Source organism: Olea europaea, chromosome 14 (assembly GCF_002742605.1).
Source record: "Olea europaea var. sylvestris chromosome 14, O_europaea_v1, whole genome shotgun sequence".
NCBI lineage: Eukaryota > Viridiplantae > Streptophyta > Magnoliopsida > Lamiales > Oleaceae > Olea > Olea europaea.
The window spans coordinates 9,104,241-9,127,325 of NC_036250.1; the positions used below are offsets into that span (position 1 = coordinate 9,104,241).

The 23,085-nt window shown below is 35.9% G+C and overlaps 4 protein-coding genes across 7 annotated transcripts in view; 3 read left to right on the top strand and 1 right to left on the bottom strand.

Moving 5' to 3' along the window:
- Positions 1-5,675, top strand: part of LOC111409062 (protein SCAI homolog) — a 6,582-nt gene extending 907 nt beyond the window's left edge. The window contains exons 2-10 of one of the 3 annotated variants that reach the window (XM_023038961.1): positions 858-884; positions 1,977-2,183; positions 2,724-2,969; positions 3,140-3,206; positions 3,295-3,471; positions 3,578-3,669; positions 4,439-4,621; positions 4,707-4,843; positions 5,089-5,675. In XM_023038961.1, the coding sequence (XP_022894729.1) occupies positions 858-884; positions 1,977-2,183; positions 2,724-2,969; positions 3,140-3,206; positions 3,295-3,471; positions 3,578-3,669; positions 4,439-4,621; positions 4,707-4,843; positions 5,089-5,266 (1,314 nt within the window). In that variant the 3' untranslated portion in view covers positions 5,267-5,675. Of the gene's footprint in view, positions 1-179; positions 885-1,976; positions 2,184-2,723; positions 2,970-3,139; positions 3,207-3,294; positions 3,472-3,577; positions 3,670-4,438; positions 4,622-4,706; positions 4,844-5,088 lie in introns of those variants that run through there. The other 2 variants (XM_023038960.1, XM_023038959.1) reach the window with 2 other exon arrangements.
- Positions 5,676-7,030: 1,355 nt separating this feature from the next.
- Positions 7,031-8,796, top strand: LOC111409063 (histone H3.3). Of its 2 annotated transcripts, none has more exons than XM_023038962.1 (5): positions 7,031-7,158; positions 7,659-7,730; positions 7,830-7,906; positions 8,019-8,109; positions 8,315-8,796. In XM_023038962.1, exons 2-5 carry the CDS (start codon positions 7,659-7,661, stop codon positions 8,483-8,485), a joined length of 411 nt encoding a protein of 136 aa, XP_022894730.1. In that variant the 5' UTR covers positions 7,031-7,158; the 3' UTR covers positions 8,486-8,796. The 2 variants fall into 2 exon arrangements, with proteins under 2 accessions (XP_022894730.1, XP_022894731.1); XM_023038963.1 differs by having other exon boundaries at positions 7,067-7,145.
- A 2,639-nt stretch (positions 8,797-11,435) lies between these two features.
- LOC111409478 (14-3-3-like protein) lies at positions 11,436-13,204 on the bottom strand. The gene is made up of 5 exons (XM_023039524.1): positions 12,849-13,204; positions 12,487-12,562; positions 12,158-12,301; positions 11,828-11,944; positions 11,436-11,740 (listed from the first exon to the last, which is right to left on the bottom strand). The coding sequence occupies exons 1-5, from the start codon at positions 13,115-13,117 to the stop codon at positions 11,690-11,692; spliced, it is 657 nt and encodes a 218-aa protein (XP_022895292.1). The 5' UTR covers positions 13,118-13,204; the 3' UTR covers positions 11,436-11,689.
- A 4,875-nt stretch (positions 13,205-18,079) lies between these two features.
- LOC111409479 lies at positions 18,080-19,820 on the top strand. The gene is made up of 4 exons (XM_023039525.1): positions 18,080-18,448; positions 18,545-18,858; positions 19,087-19,180; positions 19,392-19,820. The coding sequence occupies exons 1-4, from the start codon at positions 18,080-18,082 to the stop codon at positions 19,818-19,820; spliced, it is 1,206 nt and encodes a 401-aa protein (XP_022895293.1).
- Positions 19,821-23,085: the final 3,265 nt, after the last annotated feature.

Consider the following 23,085-nt stretch of genomic DNA (forward strand, 5'->3'; position numbering starts at 1 on the left):
CTCTCAAACAGTCTCCATATCATATTTCAAGTTCACAAAAATAATTCGAGACGAAGGATATGAGTTGGTGTCATATTTCAAGTTAGGACAAATTCCTCGACCGAAAATTGACCCAACAATAAACAAACACCGCTAACAGTTGGATAAGACATTACCCCGATTTAGTCAAAACCTACTCCCACATACACATCCCATCGCTTTAACCCACAAATTCAACCCCCGCCCCTCCCCCACACCCAGGGTGATGCAGCTGCTCTGGACTCTCCATACGCGCATGCACGGGCACGCATATACGCTCCGGAATTGTTCATTTGATTAAGCAGCCACCCAAAAAAATGGCTATGAGTATGAGAAATCAAGTGGGCTGAGTTTTGTTTGCCAAAATGTCGAATAACGAACATGTTCCGAGCACGTTCCGGGCTCTGGCGGAAAGCGCCGAGCGTAAATTCGCCCGGGTGCGCGACGTGCCATTGCATCCATACGGAAAAAGTGGAGCCCACTTCGGCCATTTCTTCCACAAAGTTTTTAAAGCTTACATGCGGCTATGGAAGTACCAGCAGGAGAATAGGCTGAAGCTGGTGGAGTCGGGGCTCCAGCGTTGGGAAATTGGGGAAATTGCTTCTCGGATCGGCCAATTATATTTCAACCAATACTTGAGGACCAGTGAAGCTAGATTCTTATTCGAAGCGTATATATTTTACGAGGCAATTTTTAACCGAAACTATTTTCAAGGTTCGATCAAGGATCGTGGAGTCAGGTTCAAGGAGTTGAGGTTTTATGCCAGATTTGTCATGGTTTCATTGATTTTGAACCGCGGGGAATTGGTGAAGATGCTAGTTGCAAAGCTCGAGGCTCTGGTTGAGGATAGTAAAACCAACTTTCGGGTACGAATTTGCTCTTCTACTACGATAACCATCTCACGTAAGCTTTTTGAGAGGCCACCTGTATTCATTTAAATTTTGCCTTGAACTGTTACATTTTTATCTGAGATATAATTTGGTTTCAGTTTTGTTAATTGATATTCAACGTTAAGTAAATTTATCGCAACATAAGTATAAATGTGCATGATGAAAAAAAGGGACAAGTATTTGGTTAGCGTAAAAAGTGTATAGATATAGTATTTGCATTATTTAATTGTTTAGATTTTGGGTCAATCTTTTGCTAATTTAGTGCTTTTTTTCTTGAAAAAGTTGAATGCTAATCTTTCTACGAGTTTATAGATTTATATGTTGTTTTTATAGATTTAAATGTTCCCCCATCTCTTTTTGATCCTATAGGAAGATACAATCATTTACTATCTCTTTGGATTTTTGGATAAATATATATACCATTTGTTTCTTTTTGAATGAATCGGTGCTCGAATGTCTGGTTCTAAGCCCCTGTTTGGTTTAGATAAAAGTAGATTTTTAGTAAATTTTGATAAAAGCTGATGAAATGTGTGATTGAAAAGTTGATAAAGTTTGTGGAGGTTATGGTTGAAAATGAGTCTGAGGAAATATGAGTTACAGAAAATGGGAGCCAAACAGGGCTAAACGTGAGCAAAAATAGTTGAATTTTAAGGCAGACGAGGTAATGTGTTGATCTTGTAAACTGGGAGATGACACTTGGGTGAATGCTATTAGGTAAACTAATTTCCCTATAGGGATTGTCTTAAATAATGCATTGATTAATTTCTCTTGAGTGATGTGGATTTTATGGCTAGCTGTTACTTGTTTGACTTGCTTTCATTTGTTAATTTGATAATGTCTCTTGAAATAGTTATGCATGCCAATTCTGAAGTATGAATTTTAAAGAAATGTATGAGGACTTATCTGAAAATTTTTTGACTGATTTTAGTAAGTTGTTTTAAGTTTTCTTTTATCCAGATTAATTGAGCATTGGATGGTTTGTCTATATCTTAACTAAGGAATGTATAATATGGTTGCACTACAAACAGTAATCCATTATGACAGATTACATATCCAATTTTCACTCAGGATACGAACTTGAAAGAATGGAAGCTGGTGGTGCAAGAAATTATGCGATTCTCAAAAGCTGAATCTGCCTTTCGGAACCGTCGACCTTTGCGTTATCATGCCATATTTGACTCGTATCCAGCCTCTTTACCATATGTGGCCAGATTCAATGCTAAGAGACTTCTAAAGTTGCACGATGCTGTGCTGACAAGCTATCATAAAAATGAGGTACATGATTTTGTCGGAAGATTGATGTAGGACAATCTTATTCTAAATAGGATTTCTTTTCGTGATAGGTTTTATTCCTTTTTCTTATTTCTTGTTTAGAAAAAGATTTCTCTTTTTTTATTAGAATATGATTTCTTTCTTGTTAGGATGGGCGGATTTAGCCCCCACTGCCCCCACACTCAATTTCAAAACCTCCGTTGTACAGTTTAAAATATAACCTTTGGATAGGTATTGGTTGTTGACACACCGTACCAAATCCACCTTTTGCCCCCAAGATTTAACAAGCCTAGTTCTGTCCTGGGTTAGGATAAAGATTTTTTCTCCTTTTAGGATTTTAATTATGTCTTTAGCATTAGGGAATTAATTTGTTTATTTAAGCATAGCTTTATACACTTTTTCAAGGACCAATTCATTATACTAAAATTATTCCCTTCCAAAATTTTATGTTGTTTCAAGAAACAATTCCGCTTTCGCACCACTTATGCTATTGAAGACAAATTAGTTCACTCTGGAAATTGAGCTCCCTACATGTCATTTCAGATCAAATTTGCAGAACTCACTTTAGACACTTTCAGAATGCTGCAATGTTTGGAATGGGAGCCTAGTGGATCTTTCTACCAAACACATCCCATTGAATCAAGAGAGAATGGTACTCTGTTGGCTGATCATTCTCTGACTTCGGGACTGATAGATATGAAGTTGGTGGCTGAGATGACAGATCCAACTTTGCCTCCAAATCCTAAGAAAGCCGTTCTCTATCGCCCATCGGTGACACAGTTATTAAATGTGAGTACTGGAGTTTTATGTTGTTATTTTCTACTTTATGACATAATTTCTGCTTCAAATTTGGGCTTGGGAGAAAGTTTTTGCATATTGCACTTGTCTGAATATTAGCCTACTTGCTTGCATTTCTTGCACATTCCTTATAAATTTCTAACTGCTCGCATTATTTGCAGGTGATTTCTACGATTTGTGAGGAACTTCCGTTGGATAGTGTTATGCTTATATACTTGTCTGCCCCAGGTGGCTTTTGACATATAATTTGTCTCTCAAAACACTCAAGATATCTCCATTCGATCCTAAACAACCAAATATAATGTTATGATTGCAGGGAGTTCTGGTTATGGAAGTAGTACTTCACAAATGGTTAGCTCTGGGAATCCAATAAAATGTTTGAAACTCAATCCTGAACAGAACAGTTGTCTATGTGAAAATCATCTCACTGTTAAAGGAGACTCAAGTCACTATTTTGATAACTACTTGTGGTTAGGTCCAAGTCGAAATGGAGGTAGGAAGATATAAATGAACTGTATGTAATTAGTCTTCCATTTCGAGAAACTTTTACTCATGGTCTTCTCATCTTATTCTCCCTAATAAATATGATTGTGTTACAGGTTCAAATATCTTATTCCCTGGTGATATAATTCCTTTCACTAGAAGACCTCTCTTTTTGATAGTAGATAGTGATAACAGCCATGCATTCAAGGCAGGTTTGTCTAAACTTTGAACAGTAATAATCCCGACTAGTAAAAATGCTGATATATTTATTTTGTGGTGTGCTGAGCATCTTCACATTTCATTTTAGAGATGAAATCTGCATTCATAATGTTTAATTACTATTTTATGTGAACTAAAATTTTCATCTTTATTGTTTGGCATGATCACTTGGGTAGTTTCTTCGTGCCTTGTTTAATGTTTTACATGTCAACAATCAATAGTTTTGTAATCACTGTTGATACATTAAGCTTAAAAATGACTTTAGCTCAGTAATGAGAAGAATGAAGAAATCATTCCTCCCATTTTGGTTTAACCATAAACCCTCATGGTATAAATTCTTGCTGAATAGCCAAGAACTATTTAATATGTAAAGTTGTTTGTCGTCCATTGAAGGAATATTTTCTTGATCCTTGAACCCTTGTGACTCAAAAAATAATTGCAAGGAGGTTTTATTCCTAGTTTCCAACATTTAATGAAGCTTTTCTGTTTTGTCCTACCCATTAAGTAGTGGGTGCGTACTAATCAGAGGGAATCATACAATAATTTGGCATCCCAGGTACTTGAATACGTTCCCCTTGTTAAGTTTTAGTTTGATGAATGTTTTGGATTTTTTTAATCATCTATGTAATTTAGCATACTTTTTCATGGGAAGTAATCCCACGCATAGTTTTAATTCAGAAATCATTGCTCAAGAATTCAAATAACATGTATTTTCCAATCTTTCCTACTGACTTGCTGATATATACACTGCTCTTCAGGTTCTTCATGGAGCAGAAAGGAGTGAACCTGCTGCTTTATTTCTTTCTCCTTTAAGAACTTCATTCAATAAACGGAGTGGTGCCAATATGGCACAAAATGGAAGTCAGTTCACCTTGTTCTTGACTACTCCATTACAAGCTTTCTGCCAGACGGTTGATTGCAATTCATCTGATGATGATTCTGTAAATGAATTTTATTAACTGATTCAATTCTTCAGAAAATAGTTGCATCATCATATGGTTTCATATGTTAATTGGTTTCTTTCAGGATGTGTACAGTGATGCAGAGACCATTTTGTCCGCTGCCTTCTCCGAGTGGGAGGTGATCCTCTGTACATCTACTGACCTTGATCTTGTCTGGGCTCAACTTCTGTCGGATCCATTTCTAAGGCGGCTTATTCTTAGGTAACTTGTACTCTGTCTCAACCATGCCATCTTGTAATATTTTGGAGAGGGTGATAGGTCGTAGGTGGTTTTACATTGACGTTTTGATCCATTAAGTTTAGTAATATTGATATAGATTCACTTCGAAATAATTCGTAGAAAATCTAATTTTTTTAGGCTCTAATAATTCTTTAGTAATCTTGCAAATTATAATATATCCATGATTAAGCTAATGATTTTGTATGTTCATGATGTCATCGCTCCAGATTTATCTTCTGCCGTGCTGTTCTGGCTCTATTTCAAGAAAGTGATCATCAATATTTACCCATATGCTTGCCCGAACTCCCAAGTTCTTTATCACCCAACTCCAACGTCGTGCAACCTTCTATCCAACGTCTTGCGAATCACCTTAAGGTTGCCAACTGTTTTCTCTTTTGTGACTAAACAGTGGAAGGATCAGAAATTATCTTCAAGGTCCGAAGGATAATTTTCCGCCTTCTATAGAGAGTTATTATATCGGTTTGGTGAGATAAAAGACTTCCAGTAACCCTCCGGTAACCCCCAGACCAGCATTTCAGGGCGCAGAAAATTTTTGCCGTGCAGTTGTAAAGTGTTCGTTTTTTGGGACGGTTCAAACTGGACTTGGCTGGCAATAGAAGGGATACATTTTGTGTTCGAAATTCTGTTTCTTCATCGTTATTTCCTTTTCTGGAGAGCTGTTCCGGATACAGGATATTTTTGGTGCATGGTATTATTCCAGTTCTTATAGTTGGTATAAAATTTAGATCTAATTTACTCATACTTTCTGTAAAAAGGAATTGTGTAGTTGAATGAGTGTTTCTTTTTGAAGTTTTGCCATCTGCTTCCTTCTTTGCATCCATTGTGTAGTTGAAATAAATAATCAAATAAGAGAAGTAATTAATAATGGTTTTATTAAAATAATTCACAAAAACGAAAAGAAAAGGGAAATGTCTTATTATGCTTAGGTATCGCTTAGGCACACACAGGTTAGACCTTGTCACCTTGTCATTAGGGGTGTAAGTGAGAGGGTTTAGTCGATTTTTGACATATTTTCAAACAAAATCATTTAAAATAAACTAAGAAATATTCAAACCTAAATCGAATCATTTCTAATGGTTTGAAACACTCGATATGAGTTGGTTTGCAGAATATTTTTCTTTTTGTTCACTTTATCATACTAATTCATTGATTATAAAATATCTTAATACTTTACTTTAGATAAAACGATACTATCAAATTTATAAATTTAAATACTGAAAAATCAAATAAAGGTCACGATCAAACAACGACAACGTTTGTCGGTTGAGGACGTAATATAAAGAGGGTCTAGACTTTGACATATCCCATATGGATTGACTTGTAAAAAAAATTATATATCTATCACTCATGGTGTTAGAACACCAATCTAGATGGAAAAATATGATGAATCCAATCAGGTGGGTCTCATAATCTTACATTTAATTAGAATAAATTGAACATGTCAGGTTCTTCCACCTAGATTGGTATTCTAGCCTTATGAATGCTAAATATCAGTGTTTAATCGATAATGGGCTTATGAAATTAGGGTAATTATGGGTATTTGTTAATGGACAATTGGCCAAACTATCTTTTTTGTATTAAAATTTCCAAAATTTAAAATTTTTATTCAAAATTTGTGAACAATCTTATTTGATTTCAAACTACTATTAAAATTCTCAAACCTTAATTCAAAATCATTTCATTGACAAGTCGGCATGACAATAAATCAATAATTCGAAAATACAATTTTTACTTACTTATCACCCTCATATCTTTTAGAATCTTGATTTGACCATTTTCATTCCTTAAAAAGGTGCACGTGCACGTGTGAGGTCGTTTGCAAGTTCCCGTTTTAGCAAAAGAATGGATAAGAATCATCTACAAGGACCATTACTCTATCAAATTGAAAGATAAGGGATTTAGTTGTCAAAGTTTAAATGTTTGGGATCAAATTACAACTATATGCAATATTTCCAAATTGATCCTATTACAAAATGCCGAGCCCCAAAACAATTTTCAATTGTAATTCTGATTATTTATAACCAATGGGAAAGATTAGTGAGGCCTCTTGATCCGAGTCATACCATTAACCTCAAATCCAAGCCGTCCACCATACTCAACTTACGTATTTATAGCCGTGAGATTTTGTACCTTTTATACATCGTGATAAGAAATCACTACCGTCCACTTTCTTAATGATAAGCGCCCTCAACGCCTATATATTAAAACCACCCTGAAATGATTGGGGATTTCGAATTTTTGAAGGAAGAAAACAGACAGAGAGGTAATTCTGAAAGGTGAGTTACTGTAATCATATTTTTACACGTATGTCGTGGATTAGGGTTTATATGAATCTTGATTTTGCAATTTACACTCTTGAGAAGAATCTGGGGTTAAGTTTGTTCAATTTGATAACGATTTTGTCATTTAATAATTATACGTGCTTAGGGTTGGAATTTTGGTTTTAGGTTTTGTTTTGGCTTTTCGATTTGGCTGTTTCATCACGATGTTCGTGTTTCTCTTGATGGATTGTCACGATCGTGTTAGATTACGGTTTTATGTCCAAATGTTAGGGTTTCGATGGGTTATTATAGGTTGATTTCTTAAAATTCTTTCTCTATTGCTTGATAACATGATGTCAGGGTTCATGCTTTTGATGATTTCTTTATAATATGAGGTGGCAAACAGGCATTGGTATAGGAGCTTACCTTAGGAATTTCCATTCAACTGTTTAAGGCCTTTTCTTTGGGAAAAGTTAAGAATATGACTCTAATGCAATAAAAGGGATAATCTGCAGATGGCTCGTACCAAGCAAACTGCTCGCAAGTCCACTGGAGGAAAGGCTCCCAGGAAGCAACTTGCTACTAAGGTCCTACTTTGCTATTGATTTGTTCTGCTTATGGATCATACATGTAATTACATTTTTCTGAAATGCCTGATGTGATATTTTTTCAATTGCCTGACTTAGGCTGCCCGTAAGTCTGCTCCAACAACTGGGGGTGTGAAGAAGCCTCACCGCTACCGTCCTGGTACTGTTGCTCTTCGGTGAGTACTCCTTTTTCGATATTTACACTTCAATGGCTTTTTGGTCACGTTGTGGAATAATGGTTGTCTTTCAATTGTGCTGATTCATTGCATCATTAATCCTATAATTTAGTGAAATCCGTAAGTATCAGAAGAGTACTGAGCTCTTGATCAGGAAGCTTCCATTCCAGAGGCTTGTCCGTGAAATTGCCCAGGATTTCAAGGTATATTGTGATGAAGAATCTTGTTTTTATTTCCTGATCTTTGTTAAAATAATTGGTTGTCCCACCAGATGTAGCAATAATAGAGTAGAAAGATGGTGCAAAAGTTTACTGAGAATAAATTTCAGTTTGTTGTTTTTTAAATTATGTGGTTTTTTTGGTTTTCTGATATGGGCTTCCTGATTGATTGCTTGTCCTTTGGTTGCAGACTGATCTACGTTTCCAGAGCCATGCTGTTTTGGCACTTCAGGAGGCTGCCGAAGCTTACCTTGTGGGTCTGTTTGAGGACACCAACCTGTGTGCCATCCATGCCAAGCGTGTGACCATCATGCCCAAGGACATCCAGCTAGCTCGTCGAATTAGGGGCGAGCGTGCTTAGACAATACCTGATCATCTTGCTTACATGTGACAGTAGTAAATGGTGGTGTTCTTTTGTCTATCTTTGTTAAGGAATATATAAGTACTCGACTATAATTTTAATTCCAGTTGGTTATGCAGACATTGATTTTCAGTGGCCGGTGGTGGTGATGTGCTGTAATGAATTTGGTGTTTTTGTTGTTTGATGCACAGGTGGTGATCGACTTTACTAGTAGTTTGTTTTGTGAAAACTCAAAAGTAACTGTTGTTGAACGTCGTCTTTATATTTGCTGCTAATGTAGTGAATTGGTGGGTAATAATTCTTTAGTATCACCATCTGGTAGCTCAAAATTAGTTTATAATTACTGATTGCCCTTTATGGTTTTCAACTTGGTTGCGAGCCGTGTACAACTGGTTGGGTTGAGTTTCCTTCCAATTTAGGTCTTTCTAATAACAGCATTTCTCTTCTAATTAAGTGTTTGGACTTTCTGGTTGTGTTGGATGAAGCCTTTGTTCTGAACTCAGACCTATTCTCGGTGTTGGGTGCTGTACCTAGATCTGTGGGCTATAGCCATTCGTTAAACAGCCGCTCCATTGTGGGAATCAACCGTATGCTGGTCCCGGCAAAATTCGTGAAGGGGACTAACCTTTGTTGATTTCAGTCAGCGGAGAAATGAAAAAGGGTGAAATGCTGTCACAGTGTTGCTTTTCTTCACAAAATGGGACTAGAAAAGAGCGTTATCAACTCATGATATAGACCAGAATCGAGGATTGGCTAGATTTCTAATTTTTCCCTTTAAGGACCTAATATTCGATTCCGAACCATTAATTTTCTGGTGCCTGTAACCTTCAGCGACTTCATCCCAATCTTTAAAATTGGAGTTTGTTCACAACCTTTTGTTTTAAAAAATATTTCGACATTTTACATAATTCTTTTAATGGGTTAAAGTAATCATTTCTCTACTGTTATTATTACTACTTTTGTGTGTTACCGACTAAACTTTGATGTAACTTTTTTGTTGGTGATTAGTGATTGAATATTCATAGGTGATTGTCAACATTCCATATGACAATTGTCCTCACTAATCATTGATTGTTTAGAAAGATGATCGTCGATTATAATGGATAATATAATTGTTGGTAATTCTATTCAAGTTGCCAATACATACTAATTATTGCTAAAATAGTTGACAACAATACAATTGGCTTCCATCAATTGTATGCTACATCTTAATGTAATTCTAATTCTACATTAAATGGTCGAAGTTCTATTTCATTTATGTTTTTTTAGAGTAGTCGTGAGGATAACGAGGATCAATGAAGTAGAGATAAGAAGTGGAGCTAAAGAAAGGTTATGGCATGAGGTCGATGGTCAAAGAATGAGCAAGGAAAGAACAGGCATAGCAAGATTTATGCTGGCTCACGAGCCAGGTCACGAATGCAATCCTGTGGATGTTCAAGGACTCGAGTTTAGGAGCCATTTGGACCCTCTTTGGAATTTTCAATTTCTTGTCTATTTATTTCATTAAATATATTATTTTGTTCGTTAATAATCTGAACTTATCACGAACCTTAATTTCACTAGTAGAATAACTGTTTTAAGAAACTCGATGTTATTCAATACATTTAATGATTAGGACATTTTTTTTTTCAAAATTAACTAAGATTGGACTAAACATATGTAATATATCTATCTTCCTTGATGCTTCCAAGTCATCTAGTCCAATAAACCAACCAGTTCATCCCACTCATATATACAATTATGCATAACATTTACTACTTTTAGGAGACTGCTTGATTAAAAGGTTGTCAGTGGGAACTGGGAAGAAAGAATCAGTTAAGAGTTGTATTAGTGGAAAATTACGTTGCTTTTCGACGTGAGAAAACATGAATGATAAGCAGGCATTTATTACTTATTTAAGCAATAAGATAGTCTACAGAAAATATGATCCCGATAAAATCATCTTCTGCAACATTTACGAAGTGCCAGCTAAAAGCAAAAGGCATTGATGGGGAGTTCTATAGTCGCACAAGTAAATGCGGATCACATTCAATAGAACGTTATTTGCCCGAGTATGCCTGATGTGTATGATTTTTGATCAATAAAATTTCACATTTATCGATTGAAAAATGGAAAATATGACAAAAAAACAGGCTATTTATTTCCCAGGCTGTAAGTGCCAAATACCCTACTTTACTAGTACAACTACAACTGTAAAGTGTTAAAAGGCACAGAAGATGAAACCTTTTATTCATCATAAATGGCCCTCTACCACACCAGTCAAAGTTGTTGGTTTAGCCACTTTACCTGTTGACTAGAGAATCCTGATTCACCTATTGTGTAGTTGACAATGATAACTATACAAGACCCACAAGGGTGTACCATTATTATGGATAAAGCCTCTCTCTCTCTCTCTCAAACTTCAACAGCTAATTCTAACTTGCTTGATCCCCCCTATGATTATGGTATATACCGGACAGCAGTTTAATCCACCAGCCATCAGTTTGTAGGTGCAGCACCCAGGACCCATATGCTCAAAACCCAAATGCTGGTGTTTTCAGCAATGAGGAGGACCAGATTGCTGGGTTCTTATTTCTAAGACTCTTTAACACGTTCGCAATGAACGCTAATTAGAAAGCAGTCGAGAGTCGAGAAGCAATTCAAAAATGCAGTTGCTCCGACGCAAGACTGCCAATAAAAAGAAGGGCCCTAGAGGCCTTCAGCAAATAGTTTAGAGTCGACGTCATCGTGATTTCTCAATGCGTCTATGTGTGCATGTGTTTATTCCTAATTGACACCCATGTAGAATAAGATAAGATGATTAATTTAATTTCTATTTCACCTATTCGATAATCATAGTAAGCCAATAACGAGAGAATCAATCACGATCTACATATTTCCATCAAATTCAGAACCTGAGGACAAAGAAATTCTAATTGCACAAAAGCCACAAGCAGAAGGTAAAACAACAGGTCGAAATAAAAGCATAATATTGATGGATTCCTTTGTCAAATACAACAGATAATGAATACCACCGAAAGCAAGCTTGGGACAACATTAATCTTTAGAGGAGAAATGAAAAACAGAAAACAACAATACCATGGAGATAAAACCTTCTAAATCAGTGATCACTAGAGAAGCAGACTATATAAGCATCATTTGAATTCAAAAAAGAACAGTAAGATAATGCAGAGCAAGATCCAATGCCTAAAGCACAAAAATAATCTACTCGTTATCCGGCTTTGGTGCTTCCTTGATCTCCTCTGAACCATCATCCTGCATAAAAAATAATCGACACTCTTTAATCAATTCCAATAAAAGGGATGTAAGAGATCCATAAAGAACAGAACACACAAAGTTTACCTGCATGTCTGAAGTCCATAAAGTGAGGTTATCACGGAGAAGCTGCATTATTAAAGTGCTATCTTTGTACGACTCCTCCCCAAGAGTGTCCAACTCCGCAATCGCCTCATCAAAAGCCTTAAGACAGTGCAAGAAGCAAACATTAGCCAAGACTTGTATTGTTACTGTCAACTAACAGAAACCCATTAAATTTAATAACTAGACCAGTCATAGAGATGCCCAATTATTTAAATAAGATCTTTACTCGTTTCTGCACTGATATTTAGGCCAGGCATCTTACTACATGATACTTAGAGGGATTCGAGATAGCAAGTTTGATTTCTTGCAAACCTGTTTAGCAAGATTACAAGCAAGTTCAGGAGAATTCAGAATCTCGTAGTAAAACACCGAGAAGTTGAGTGCCAGCCCAAGCCGGATTGGATGTGTTGGAGCCAGCTCAGCATTTGCAATATCCTGCAAATAACAAAATAAATTTAATTAGCAAATAAGTTCACAAACCAACACATAAATTTAAGGTTAGCGTCTACGTTTATTCAACTAATGCAGGGAAATCATCAATAATTAATAAATGCTTTTCATAAAAATGAACTGAACTCTACTGACCATGCTTATATCCTCTAAAGCATAGTAAAATTAAATAAAATGAAGTTCTTCGTTACATTTGCATTAAAATGCTCCATGATGTTCTCAAACACATACGCCATAGACATACATTTCAACCCTATCTCTCGTCCCCTATTACATTGTGTGCAACCAAAAGTTCAAAGTAGCTTTCATAGATCGAACAAAATGGAGAAAAATAATACATATTTCCTCTTTTATATGTCACAACTGACAAGAATATTTCGATTTTTCAAACTTGCTAAGCTTTAAACTCCAGATCATTAAATAAAGAGATCATAAAACCTAAATCATCTGCTCCAATAACTTCTCATATTTATCATGTACCGTCAAAATGAAGTAAAATATAACGGATTACTAGAAAATTTTTTTTTGGGGGGGGGGGGGGGGGGGCGGGCGCAATCTGTAGCCTTTAATAGTGGATACATGACCTTCGTTGCCACGGCTCTCCTCTTTTTGCTCGATTGATGATATGATCCTCCAGGAGGCACGACGGGCGCCGATCACGTTCTTGTATGCTACCGAGAGGAGGTTGCGCTCCTCCACCGTCAGCTCGTCGCCGTCCACAGCGGTCACCACCTTCTCCATGTACTCCACCATCTCTTCGTACCGCTCGGCTTGCTCCGCCAGCTTCGCCATGTACACGTTCTCCTCGCGGTTGGAAGCCATTGGATTCAATGACAAAGAGCGACTTTAGAGAGAAATGATACTTTTTAGAGGGAGAATTTGTGTGTGTTGACGAAAGAGCGGTTTTTGGTTCTATTAATATGAATAATGCCCCGTTCAAAAAGAAAGTGGGTAAATTTATTTATTTTTTATTTGATTTAGTAAATTTTGATCTTATGTACACAACTATTATGATATGCTGCCTTGTGAGTTACATTATTTTTTTTAAAATAAATTTTTAAATAGTATGTTTATGAAAAATGTATAATTACAAAATAAAAAAAGTTTTAAATTTATATGTAATATTATTTTATTGAAAAATGCGTGATTAAAATGATGTCAAATCATTGTTTAATAATGTATTTTTTTGAAAAAATGTGGCTCAAATAAGAACATACTCCCGATTTGATAGGGATTAAAATAAAGTCAAATTAGCAATTAATTTTAATCACATATTTTATAGATCACATAACTTTTCAATCATACATTTATCAAATTTTATCAAAATTTAATTTTAATCTCCCTCCAAATAAGGTATTATTTATTTGTTTTCATTTCTACGCTAAGTCAATAACATGGATTAGGGGTGGATCAAATTCCCGAATCAAATGGGATCCAATCGAACAGTTTGAATCAATTCTTATTAGGGCTATCAATGTTAGAATTGAAAATCAATTGATTTGAATCGATTCTAGACTCGAAATCGAACCATTCTATTTTTTAATAATTGAACCTCTATACTTAGTCGTTGCGACTGCACACTTACACGAAAAAACTCTCTAACTGAAATCGACTATAAGTGTATGTGTTATTAGTCAGGTTCACCATATATGACATATCATGTGTACATTTTACGGAGAAGCGCAATTTATCTAGTGGCTCCACATTCAACCTTCTCGCAACATCTACAGCCTTGAAGAGTTTATCCTCCCGAGTAAGAGCTAACACATTCGTGAAACTCTGTTATTTCATACGGTAGTCGTGAAATCACTATTGCAACTTGTTATGAATGTTTTCAATAATCGCGAGGATTTGTAACTCTTAATCCTTCTTGATTAATGCATTGAGAGATTTCCGCATTTGTATGACGTTGTCATTTTATATAGATGTCCAAGAAAATGTGATGTGCCAATGTTCGATCCCCATTTTTCTTAGATAATCCAATGTTGATAATGATTTACTTTTTATTTCAACCATTAACTTATTACACTTTTCAAAATTGTAAACTTCTACCGTTCTTCTAAACAATAAAAATATGTCGTTGTCCCGATATCTAGTCTTCAGGTTGCCTTGTTTATGATACATACAATACGCATGATGTGGTACCATTGACTAGAATTATCGCATTTTGAAATCTCAAATGCATTATCCAAGAGTCACGAAGAAAAGTTTGAAGCAAATCTCTGTTTCAATAAAAATGTCGAGTCATGATTAATTATCCCCATGTTATGACAATACCTGGTCAATTTAGCCTAACTCTCTTCGATCGAGCCCATTAAATCTCCAATGCGTATACTTAGGCCTTTTAATAGTTTACGACCACTCCGTACTATCAACAAATGTCATTAATGATGTCCGAATGTTTGTAGATCATACGTACGTCTTGATACTTGTGCATTATATGTCTACCAGTAAACCATGCTTTGGGTTGCCTGTAATCATTTTGACGAATCCCCATTCTTCAAGTATATTTTCGTGTATACTTGTGACTATAAATAAGTTGATCGTGTCCATCTTTGTCACTCGTAATGCCAACGACAACTGTTGTTGACGTAGACAATTGTCAATAATGACTTGTTTGATTTCTTTATTTTGAACTCGAAGTTGTATTTTAATAACATCCGATACACAACTTCCTACAAATCTTTCTTTGTTCAAACAGGAGTTCAACATGTAAATCTTCATCATCGAAAATACACGCAAAGAATTAAATGACGGGATCTAGCCCTCAAGCTCCCACCTCGTTCATGTTTCTGATGGGATAAAGCAATTAAATCGTCATTGTAAATTCATTTCCATTATCATTGTTGTAAACTATCGCGGGAATTCTATGCGCGACAGCGAGATCACGATGAGAAACAACTGTTTCGAGAATAACCATATCATTCTCGTGAGTTATCTCAACTGTATCCTAAAAATCAATGGATTCATTCGAATCTTCGTATTCACTTTCGATGACTAAATCATGCAAAGAGGAGTCACGTACCTTTTGTTCAATTCAAATTGATAAATCACTTCAGCATCCGAAAGTAAACTTCATAGGTGGAATCGGAATTGATGAATGCTTGTTAAATTGAAATTTCAGTTCCATATTTTACTAAGGGCGATCAGTTTTTAGCTTGTTTTGTAAATCATGGTAAATATTCAGCATATGATGTACTCGATGTTATGAAAATTGGAATACCACCAAATATATCACTCATCCAATTCCATATCTATCGATCTTTTTCATCAATTCGAAATCATCGAAGTAACAAATCGGGATTATGTCAATATTTGCATGACAAAACAAAATTTTTAATTATAATAAAAAATAGTCGAAAAATTGGTCCAACCACCGGATAATTTTTAATTAAAAAAGTCGGACCAGCTATTAACAGTCAGCTAAGACTAGTTGGCCCAGTCGTTGCCTAAGGCTGTTAATAGCTAGCTATTAAGGCTAGCCAGAATGTACATTGCCATGAATCTCGTCTGTAATAATATACATGCAGATTAGTTTTTTCTTATTTATGCATAAAAAAATTATAAACATATAAAAAATTTTATCTACACGTTAATCTTTGTCGAAATATGATTTATCTATTAAAAAGTATAATAATTTAACTAAAACGAAATTACACATACGTAAATATACTTATCCATTCGAAGTGATAGATATAAAAAAATATATTTTTTAGCGTTTAATAAATTTTTGAGATTTTGATGTTGAAGCAGATAAAAAATGAGAGAGTTTTTATCTGTGTTGAAATAAACAGATAAGAAAAGCTAGTTAATTTTAAAATTTTAAGTGGGAAGTGTTTGATTTTTTTACTTGTTAACTAAAATTGTCCTATTGTCTTTTAAACAGAATAATATTTTGAAATTGTATAATATATATATATATATATATCTTTGTCTTTTAACATCCAAAAAGTCATTGTCAAAAATTCAAAGTGAAAATTAAGGGATTTAACTAAGCCAATTTTAGTAAGGAAAATTTTCATATACAAGAGATTAAATATAGGGCATTTCAAAAATAAGAAAACAAGTATCATATTTCACCAATCAGATATTAGCCTAAAAATAAATACAAATATTAGTTTAAATAAAAATGAAAAACAATCCTGAACAATTAGCCTGAGATACCGTACCAGCAGGATTATCCATAAAAAGAAGAAATCATCTCTCAAGTTGATTCCAATATCCAGAAGATCTGAAAATACATCCAAATTACCACCGGCTCTCGCGGAAGTGACGGTAAAATCGAATTCTGATCACAAATTGCAGTCGCTAGGTCGTATTACGTCGGATTAAAACACGGTCCCTCGAACAGTCACTGATTACATTCATCAGGTGTGTAATTACGATTTATTCATTATAATTTGTTGTTTATTCATGCTAGACAATCTTCGATTGATGAAAAATGTAATTTTTGACGGAACCGTGATCATGAATATCGTACATTGCTGTTCAAAACTGTTGTGACCGTTATGAAAAACATGTGATCGGTTATTCATAAGATATGACCTCATGCAGTCAGTACGCATGGGTGTTTGTGTCTCAGAATTTGTGACCTGTGACATACTGCATCTGTATCATGTGATATTAATGCTCTTTTTTGAATCTAATCATATGCGACAGATCTACACTTACTTACCATGAATGATTATTGCATGTAATTGTGATTTAATACGCACATGTGACTTGCATGTATTCAATATGTGACCATGACATTCAAGATACGACATGCGTTTGCTGTAACCTGTGATCATTTAACAGAATTGTGACCGATATGCAATTAACTGTGACCAATATACAAAAACTTATGGCCATTCTTCAATGGCATGTGACCAATATGCAATGACCTGTGACCTCTCGTAAAAAAATCTGGAAAATAAAAATATGTGACTTGCACGTATTCAATACGTGACAATGATACTTTGAAATTCGACATATGTTTGTTGTGACATTTGATCATTTAACATAATTTTGACCCATATGTAATTAGATGTAACTATAATTGGATGTTTGACTGATCATGTTTTTGCTCATTTTGCAGAAATGGGGTTAATTCACGTATGTCTGATGAATGGATCACAAATGTCACTGGTGTTAATTGATTGTAGTTGCGGGTATTTGAGGCTTGTCAACACAGTTATGAAAGAGTTTACCTTCGACCCTACAAAAGTTGCTGTGATAATGAAGTATGTCTTGAATAGTGATCTGCCTCCTATAGCAATCAAAAGTGACGATAATATCTTGTCTTACATGGTTTTGAAGGATATGAATTGTGACCCTACCAAAAATCCAATTCACATCGAGGTCACAACTGCAGATATCGAAAAATAGCCTATTGCGCTATCAGCTGATGTTCAATCGAACGAACATGAATTTTCATTAACAGATATGTCATCAGATATATGTGGAGCAATAATGGATCCATCTAGTGACAAGCTTGAGCATGAGGTCACAGTTGTGGCGGTGGCAGATGCTAGAGAGGTAGAGGAAGGAAGAGTTTTCCGTAACAAGGAGATAATGAAATTGAGTTTGTCGTTTTATGCAATCCAAAAAACATTTGAGTACGTGGTTGTTCGGTCCGATTAGAAAGACTATCTTGTGAAATGTTCATGTGATGAGTGTAATTGGACATGTAGAGCATCGAAGTTAGCCAGAACATATATGTTTAAAATCAGACACATTGCAGAAGGTCGCACATGTGCTTCAAACATCGTACTCAGTACTCATATGCAAGTAATAGAGACAGTCATGTCAACCTGCATTAAGTACAAGTACACATCATCGCGTACCATATACACACCGAACGATATACGCAACGACATGCTGCATACATATGGAGTATCTTTGAATTATGTCAAAGCTTGGCGATCTCGAGAGGAAACTCTGAAAGTGCTAAGGGGTGATCCAACTGATTTATTCAATAATATACTAGCCATTTTTTCTGTGCTACAACAAACAAATCATGTGATCGCAAGTCTAGAAATTGATGGTCACAATAGGTTTAAATATTGCTTCATGGCACTAGGTGCATCTATACGGGGATGGAAACATTGTAGGCCAGTTGTTGTGGTTGATGACACATATCTAAATGGACACTATGGTGGCACCTTATTCGCGGCATGTACACAAGATGCAAATAACAACATTTATGTACTTACTTTTGGGATTGGGGATAACGAGAATGACAACTCATGGACATGATTTTTTAGACAGTTGAGGAAAGCATATGGGGATAGAGACGGTTTGTACTTTGTGTCGGATCGTCACAACAGCATCAAAAAGGCAATTGAAAACGTGTATCCAAGAACATATCACGGGATATGTTCGTACCATCTACTACAAAATTTAAAATCACGGTACGGGAGATCAGGACAAAACATAACACAAGCATTCAATGCAGCTGTTCGTGCCTACATACTGTTGGAATATGAATATTACATGCAACAACTCGGCTCGATTAATGAGAAGATAAGGGGTTACCTGGTACTATACTATACGTTGTCCTATGATGATATTCACATAAATACGTTTGACATGATACTATACACTATATGATACACATTTCCATAGTTTTGTTTATAAGACGAAGTTCGACCTGAAAGATGGTCACGTTTCCACATGCCTTCAAACCGGTATTCCACAATGACATCGAATATTGTGGAGTCGATTAATGCGGTCACAAAGTCTGCCAAGAACTACCCTATTATAGCTTTGTTGGAGTCATTGAAATAAATTCTACAATTTTGGTTCTGTAGACACAATGAGCACGCTCAAGGCACTTTTACAATCTTGTCAAGCAAGTATGAGAAGAAGATAAGGGAAGTGAGCACAAATATGAGAAACTTGAGGGTAAAGTTAAATACTGTGACCTAATCTATAATATGTGACTTACTTGAATTGATCTGCGACATGTGCTGTGACTTCTGTTGTGATCTGTACCGTTGTGTTTCAGTAATCTTTTTGCAATATTATATATAACTATGTGACATGCAATTTCATCTGTGTTCTACTTTTTCATTATGTGACTTATTATGTCTATAACTTGAATCTATATCTATAGGTCTCCTATACTAATCAGGCAATATTCTCAGTTAGCAGCGAAAGTTCCTCTTTTGTTGGTATAGAAAACTGGACATGCACATGTATGATGCTTCAAGTTGATCAACTACCTTGTCCACATGCTTTGGCTGTGTTTGCGAGCATGAAGATGGATCCATATGAATATTGTTCCTACTACTACACAAGTAAAGCATTCAGAAATACATACCAAGAAACCATTTGTCCTGTAGGAAATCCAGCTGAATGGATAGTGCCAAATGATGTTTATGACATAGTTGTAATTGCACCTAATCAAAAGCGAAGTTGTGGAAGGCTTACTAAGAAGAAATTCAGACCAGTGTATGAGGAAAACATAACCGTCAAATGCAGTCGGTGTGGTGAAAGTGGTCACAATCGCAGAACACGCAACAGTTTAGTTCCATTAAGTTAAAGCAACAAGAATAAAGAGAGGAAGATGACGAAGACTGGAAATACACATTGATATATTTTTTATAATTCCCTCGTTTTTTCATTCATTGATTTTTTGTAAATGTAGGATGCACAACATTGGATGATACATATTGACCATATCATAACCAATATAATGCTAAAAATTTTTGTAATGCACTTTGGATGTACGGCAGGAATGTGTGACCACTAGCACGTATGAGAAACTCAACGAATGTATCACACATGAAAATCTGTAGGAAAAATTGTTATACAATGGTCATGCAGTGAACTGTGATCAATATGAAATGATATGAAATGATCTGTGATCATTTTTCAATAACACGTGACTAGTATGCAGTAACTGTGATCATTATTAATGACATGTGATCAGAATGCAGTAACTTGTGACCAATATATAATGATCTGTGATCAGAATGTAGTGACCTGTGACCCCTGTGCAATCAACTGTGAATATATGACATGATCTGTGACTAGACGTCAATGAACTGTGACCAATATGTAATGACCTGTGACCATTTATCAATACATGTGACCAGGATGAAGGGACATATGATCAATATCCAATGACATGTGACAAATATGCTCTATACTATGACCAACAAAAGATGACCAGTGACCAATTGTAAAGACTCAGGAAAATAGGAGTGGTTCAATTGCAATTAATTGTGACAAAAGTATGAAATGATCTGTGACCAATCTTCAATGACCTGTGACCAGATTGGATTGACTTGTAATAATTCTTCATGACCTATGAACAGGATACAGTGACCTGTGACCAGGATACAGTGACATGTGACAATGAGAATTGACATGTGACCAATTTACAATAACCAGTGACATGTGAACTACAGATAATCCTAAAAACAGGTGACATGTGATAATCCTAAAAACTACAGATAACCAGTGACCAGTGACCTGTGAACTGCAGATAATCTATGACCAATCTTTAATGACCTGTGACCAGATTGGATTGACTTGTGATAATTCTTCATGACCTGTGAACAGAACACAGTTACCTGTGACCAATATACAACGACCCGTGACCAATATACAATGACCCGTGACAATGAGAATTGACCTGTGACCAATTTACAATAATCAGTAACCTGTGAACTGCAGATAATCCTAAAAATTGGAGTGGGTCAATTCCAATGTCGGTCAATCGATAAACATGTCTACCACCTGTGCTAATAACATGACACAATGGCAAAAGTTTGTGCATTAAATTTTGAGACTTTATCCTCGATACATCATCAATCTTGCAAAAAATGATATACAGTGAAACTTCTGAAAAACAATGTAATAAAGTAAGAACTGCGTTGTCATTACAAACGAATATCCAAACACGAGACAATGTTTCCATCTATTACAACTTGTGACTGCTAATTGCACTATCACTCTAAAACAATGCTTTCCCCATCAGTTGGCTGTACCGTCTTTCTAGTCTTCTCGATTTCGCTACATCCAACCGAGCTCTCCCCGCATCGAACTTCATGGGCATGGATCATATATTGTCATGCAGTATGTTCTTCGCATACTTGACCACGTATATGCCACAATCATGTCTAGAAATGTAAATATCAGTCTGTTAGCTATGAAATCCAGCATGTTATAATATGTTTAACTGTAAGTGGAGGTAAAAAATCTACCCATTTTTCTGTTGGGAAAGAGAGAAATCAAGATCCACATTCAACTCCATAGAATCTTTTTTCCGTATTCCAACACATTTCATGAGATGCGAAAGCGTGCTGACAAAATGTTCAATTCCAATACAGACTTTGATATCATTGTATGTCTTCTTGGACGAATTTTATAAACGCAACATATGTGCCTTTATGTCCAACACTCCAAGCATCTAATGTGCTTTGTTGGTAGGCAGAAGTGGGATAAACACAAGGTTGACTTCAGCCCATCGAGTGTTCAATGGAATTCGTGCACCGATAATGTCGTCAATCAGTCTATCATCAGTCACAACAACATTTGCATCATCCTTGAACCCAGGATACATGTGCTTGAGCTTGGCCTGGAACAACGAGTCCGTTGTGGTAGCTACGAACTTGAGATATCTCGCACTTCTTGCCACTTGACGTATGTAGTAGAAGTACACGTCCATATGCTATAGAGATGCAAGTACAATAAACAATTAAGAAATCATATATACACAGAAACATGATGTAATAAGCTGTTACTGTGATGTGTGACTCGGTTAGAATGTGTGACTAATACAACCTGTAATTAGTGACCATTCAATAACTGATCTGTAACGTAATAAATACATGTGAGCTATACTGTTGCACCTGCAGATATGTGTTTTTCTGTGCAACACGGATTGTGACCTACTGTTCGTATGATTTGTGACCCATACATCATCTGTGACCTACTGTTCGTGTGATCTGTGATCCTTGCATCATCTGTGACCTACTGCTCGTGTGATCTATGACCTATGCATCATCTGTGACCTACTGCATGAGTGGGTTGTTAGACAGTACAGATGTAACTTGTGACTTTCACTGAAGGACATGTACAACATTGCATTTGTGTGGACTCTGTGTGACTATTATACAATGACCTGTGACTAATGTGACCTGTACTGTGACATGCCCTTTAGAACTGTTACTTTTGTGTAGTAACTTACCGAACTAGTCAACGACACCCCCCTGGATACAAGTTCATACCACAATGTCTTGTTTCCCACCAAGTACCGATCGATGGAAAAAGGTGGGTGGATGACATCATCTTTATCATCGAACTTCTTCCTGCGAACGAGAAGTATGGATCATTATTTGGAAAATTATGAAAATAGGACAACAATTTCGTACTTGTTATGCGGTTTGTATCCTCTTTGAAACCAATTTTGAAAGTTAGCAACATCTGCATCGTGTACATTCTGATTGTAGTGTTCGAAGACCACTACGTTTCTTGACGATTTTATTTGTTTCACTTCGTCGACAACATAAGGGGACTGAAGTGCTTTAGCTGGCTTTGGAGCCCTCTTCACCGGCAATCCAGAACTTGGTGCGACCTCAGGTGAGTGCTGCATGATAAAATGTGTTTTTTAATACGTGACATACAGTAATCAACAAATACATAGATTTTTTGATACCTCTTGCTCAATACATTCCGCGTCCTTCAAAACATTGGATATGACCGAGTCCACTTGCACTTTAACTTCCTTAGATGTTTTTGCAACAAACTGGCTTGGTTGTGTAAATCCAAGACCGAGATCAAAAGATGGAGGTTCAATG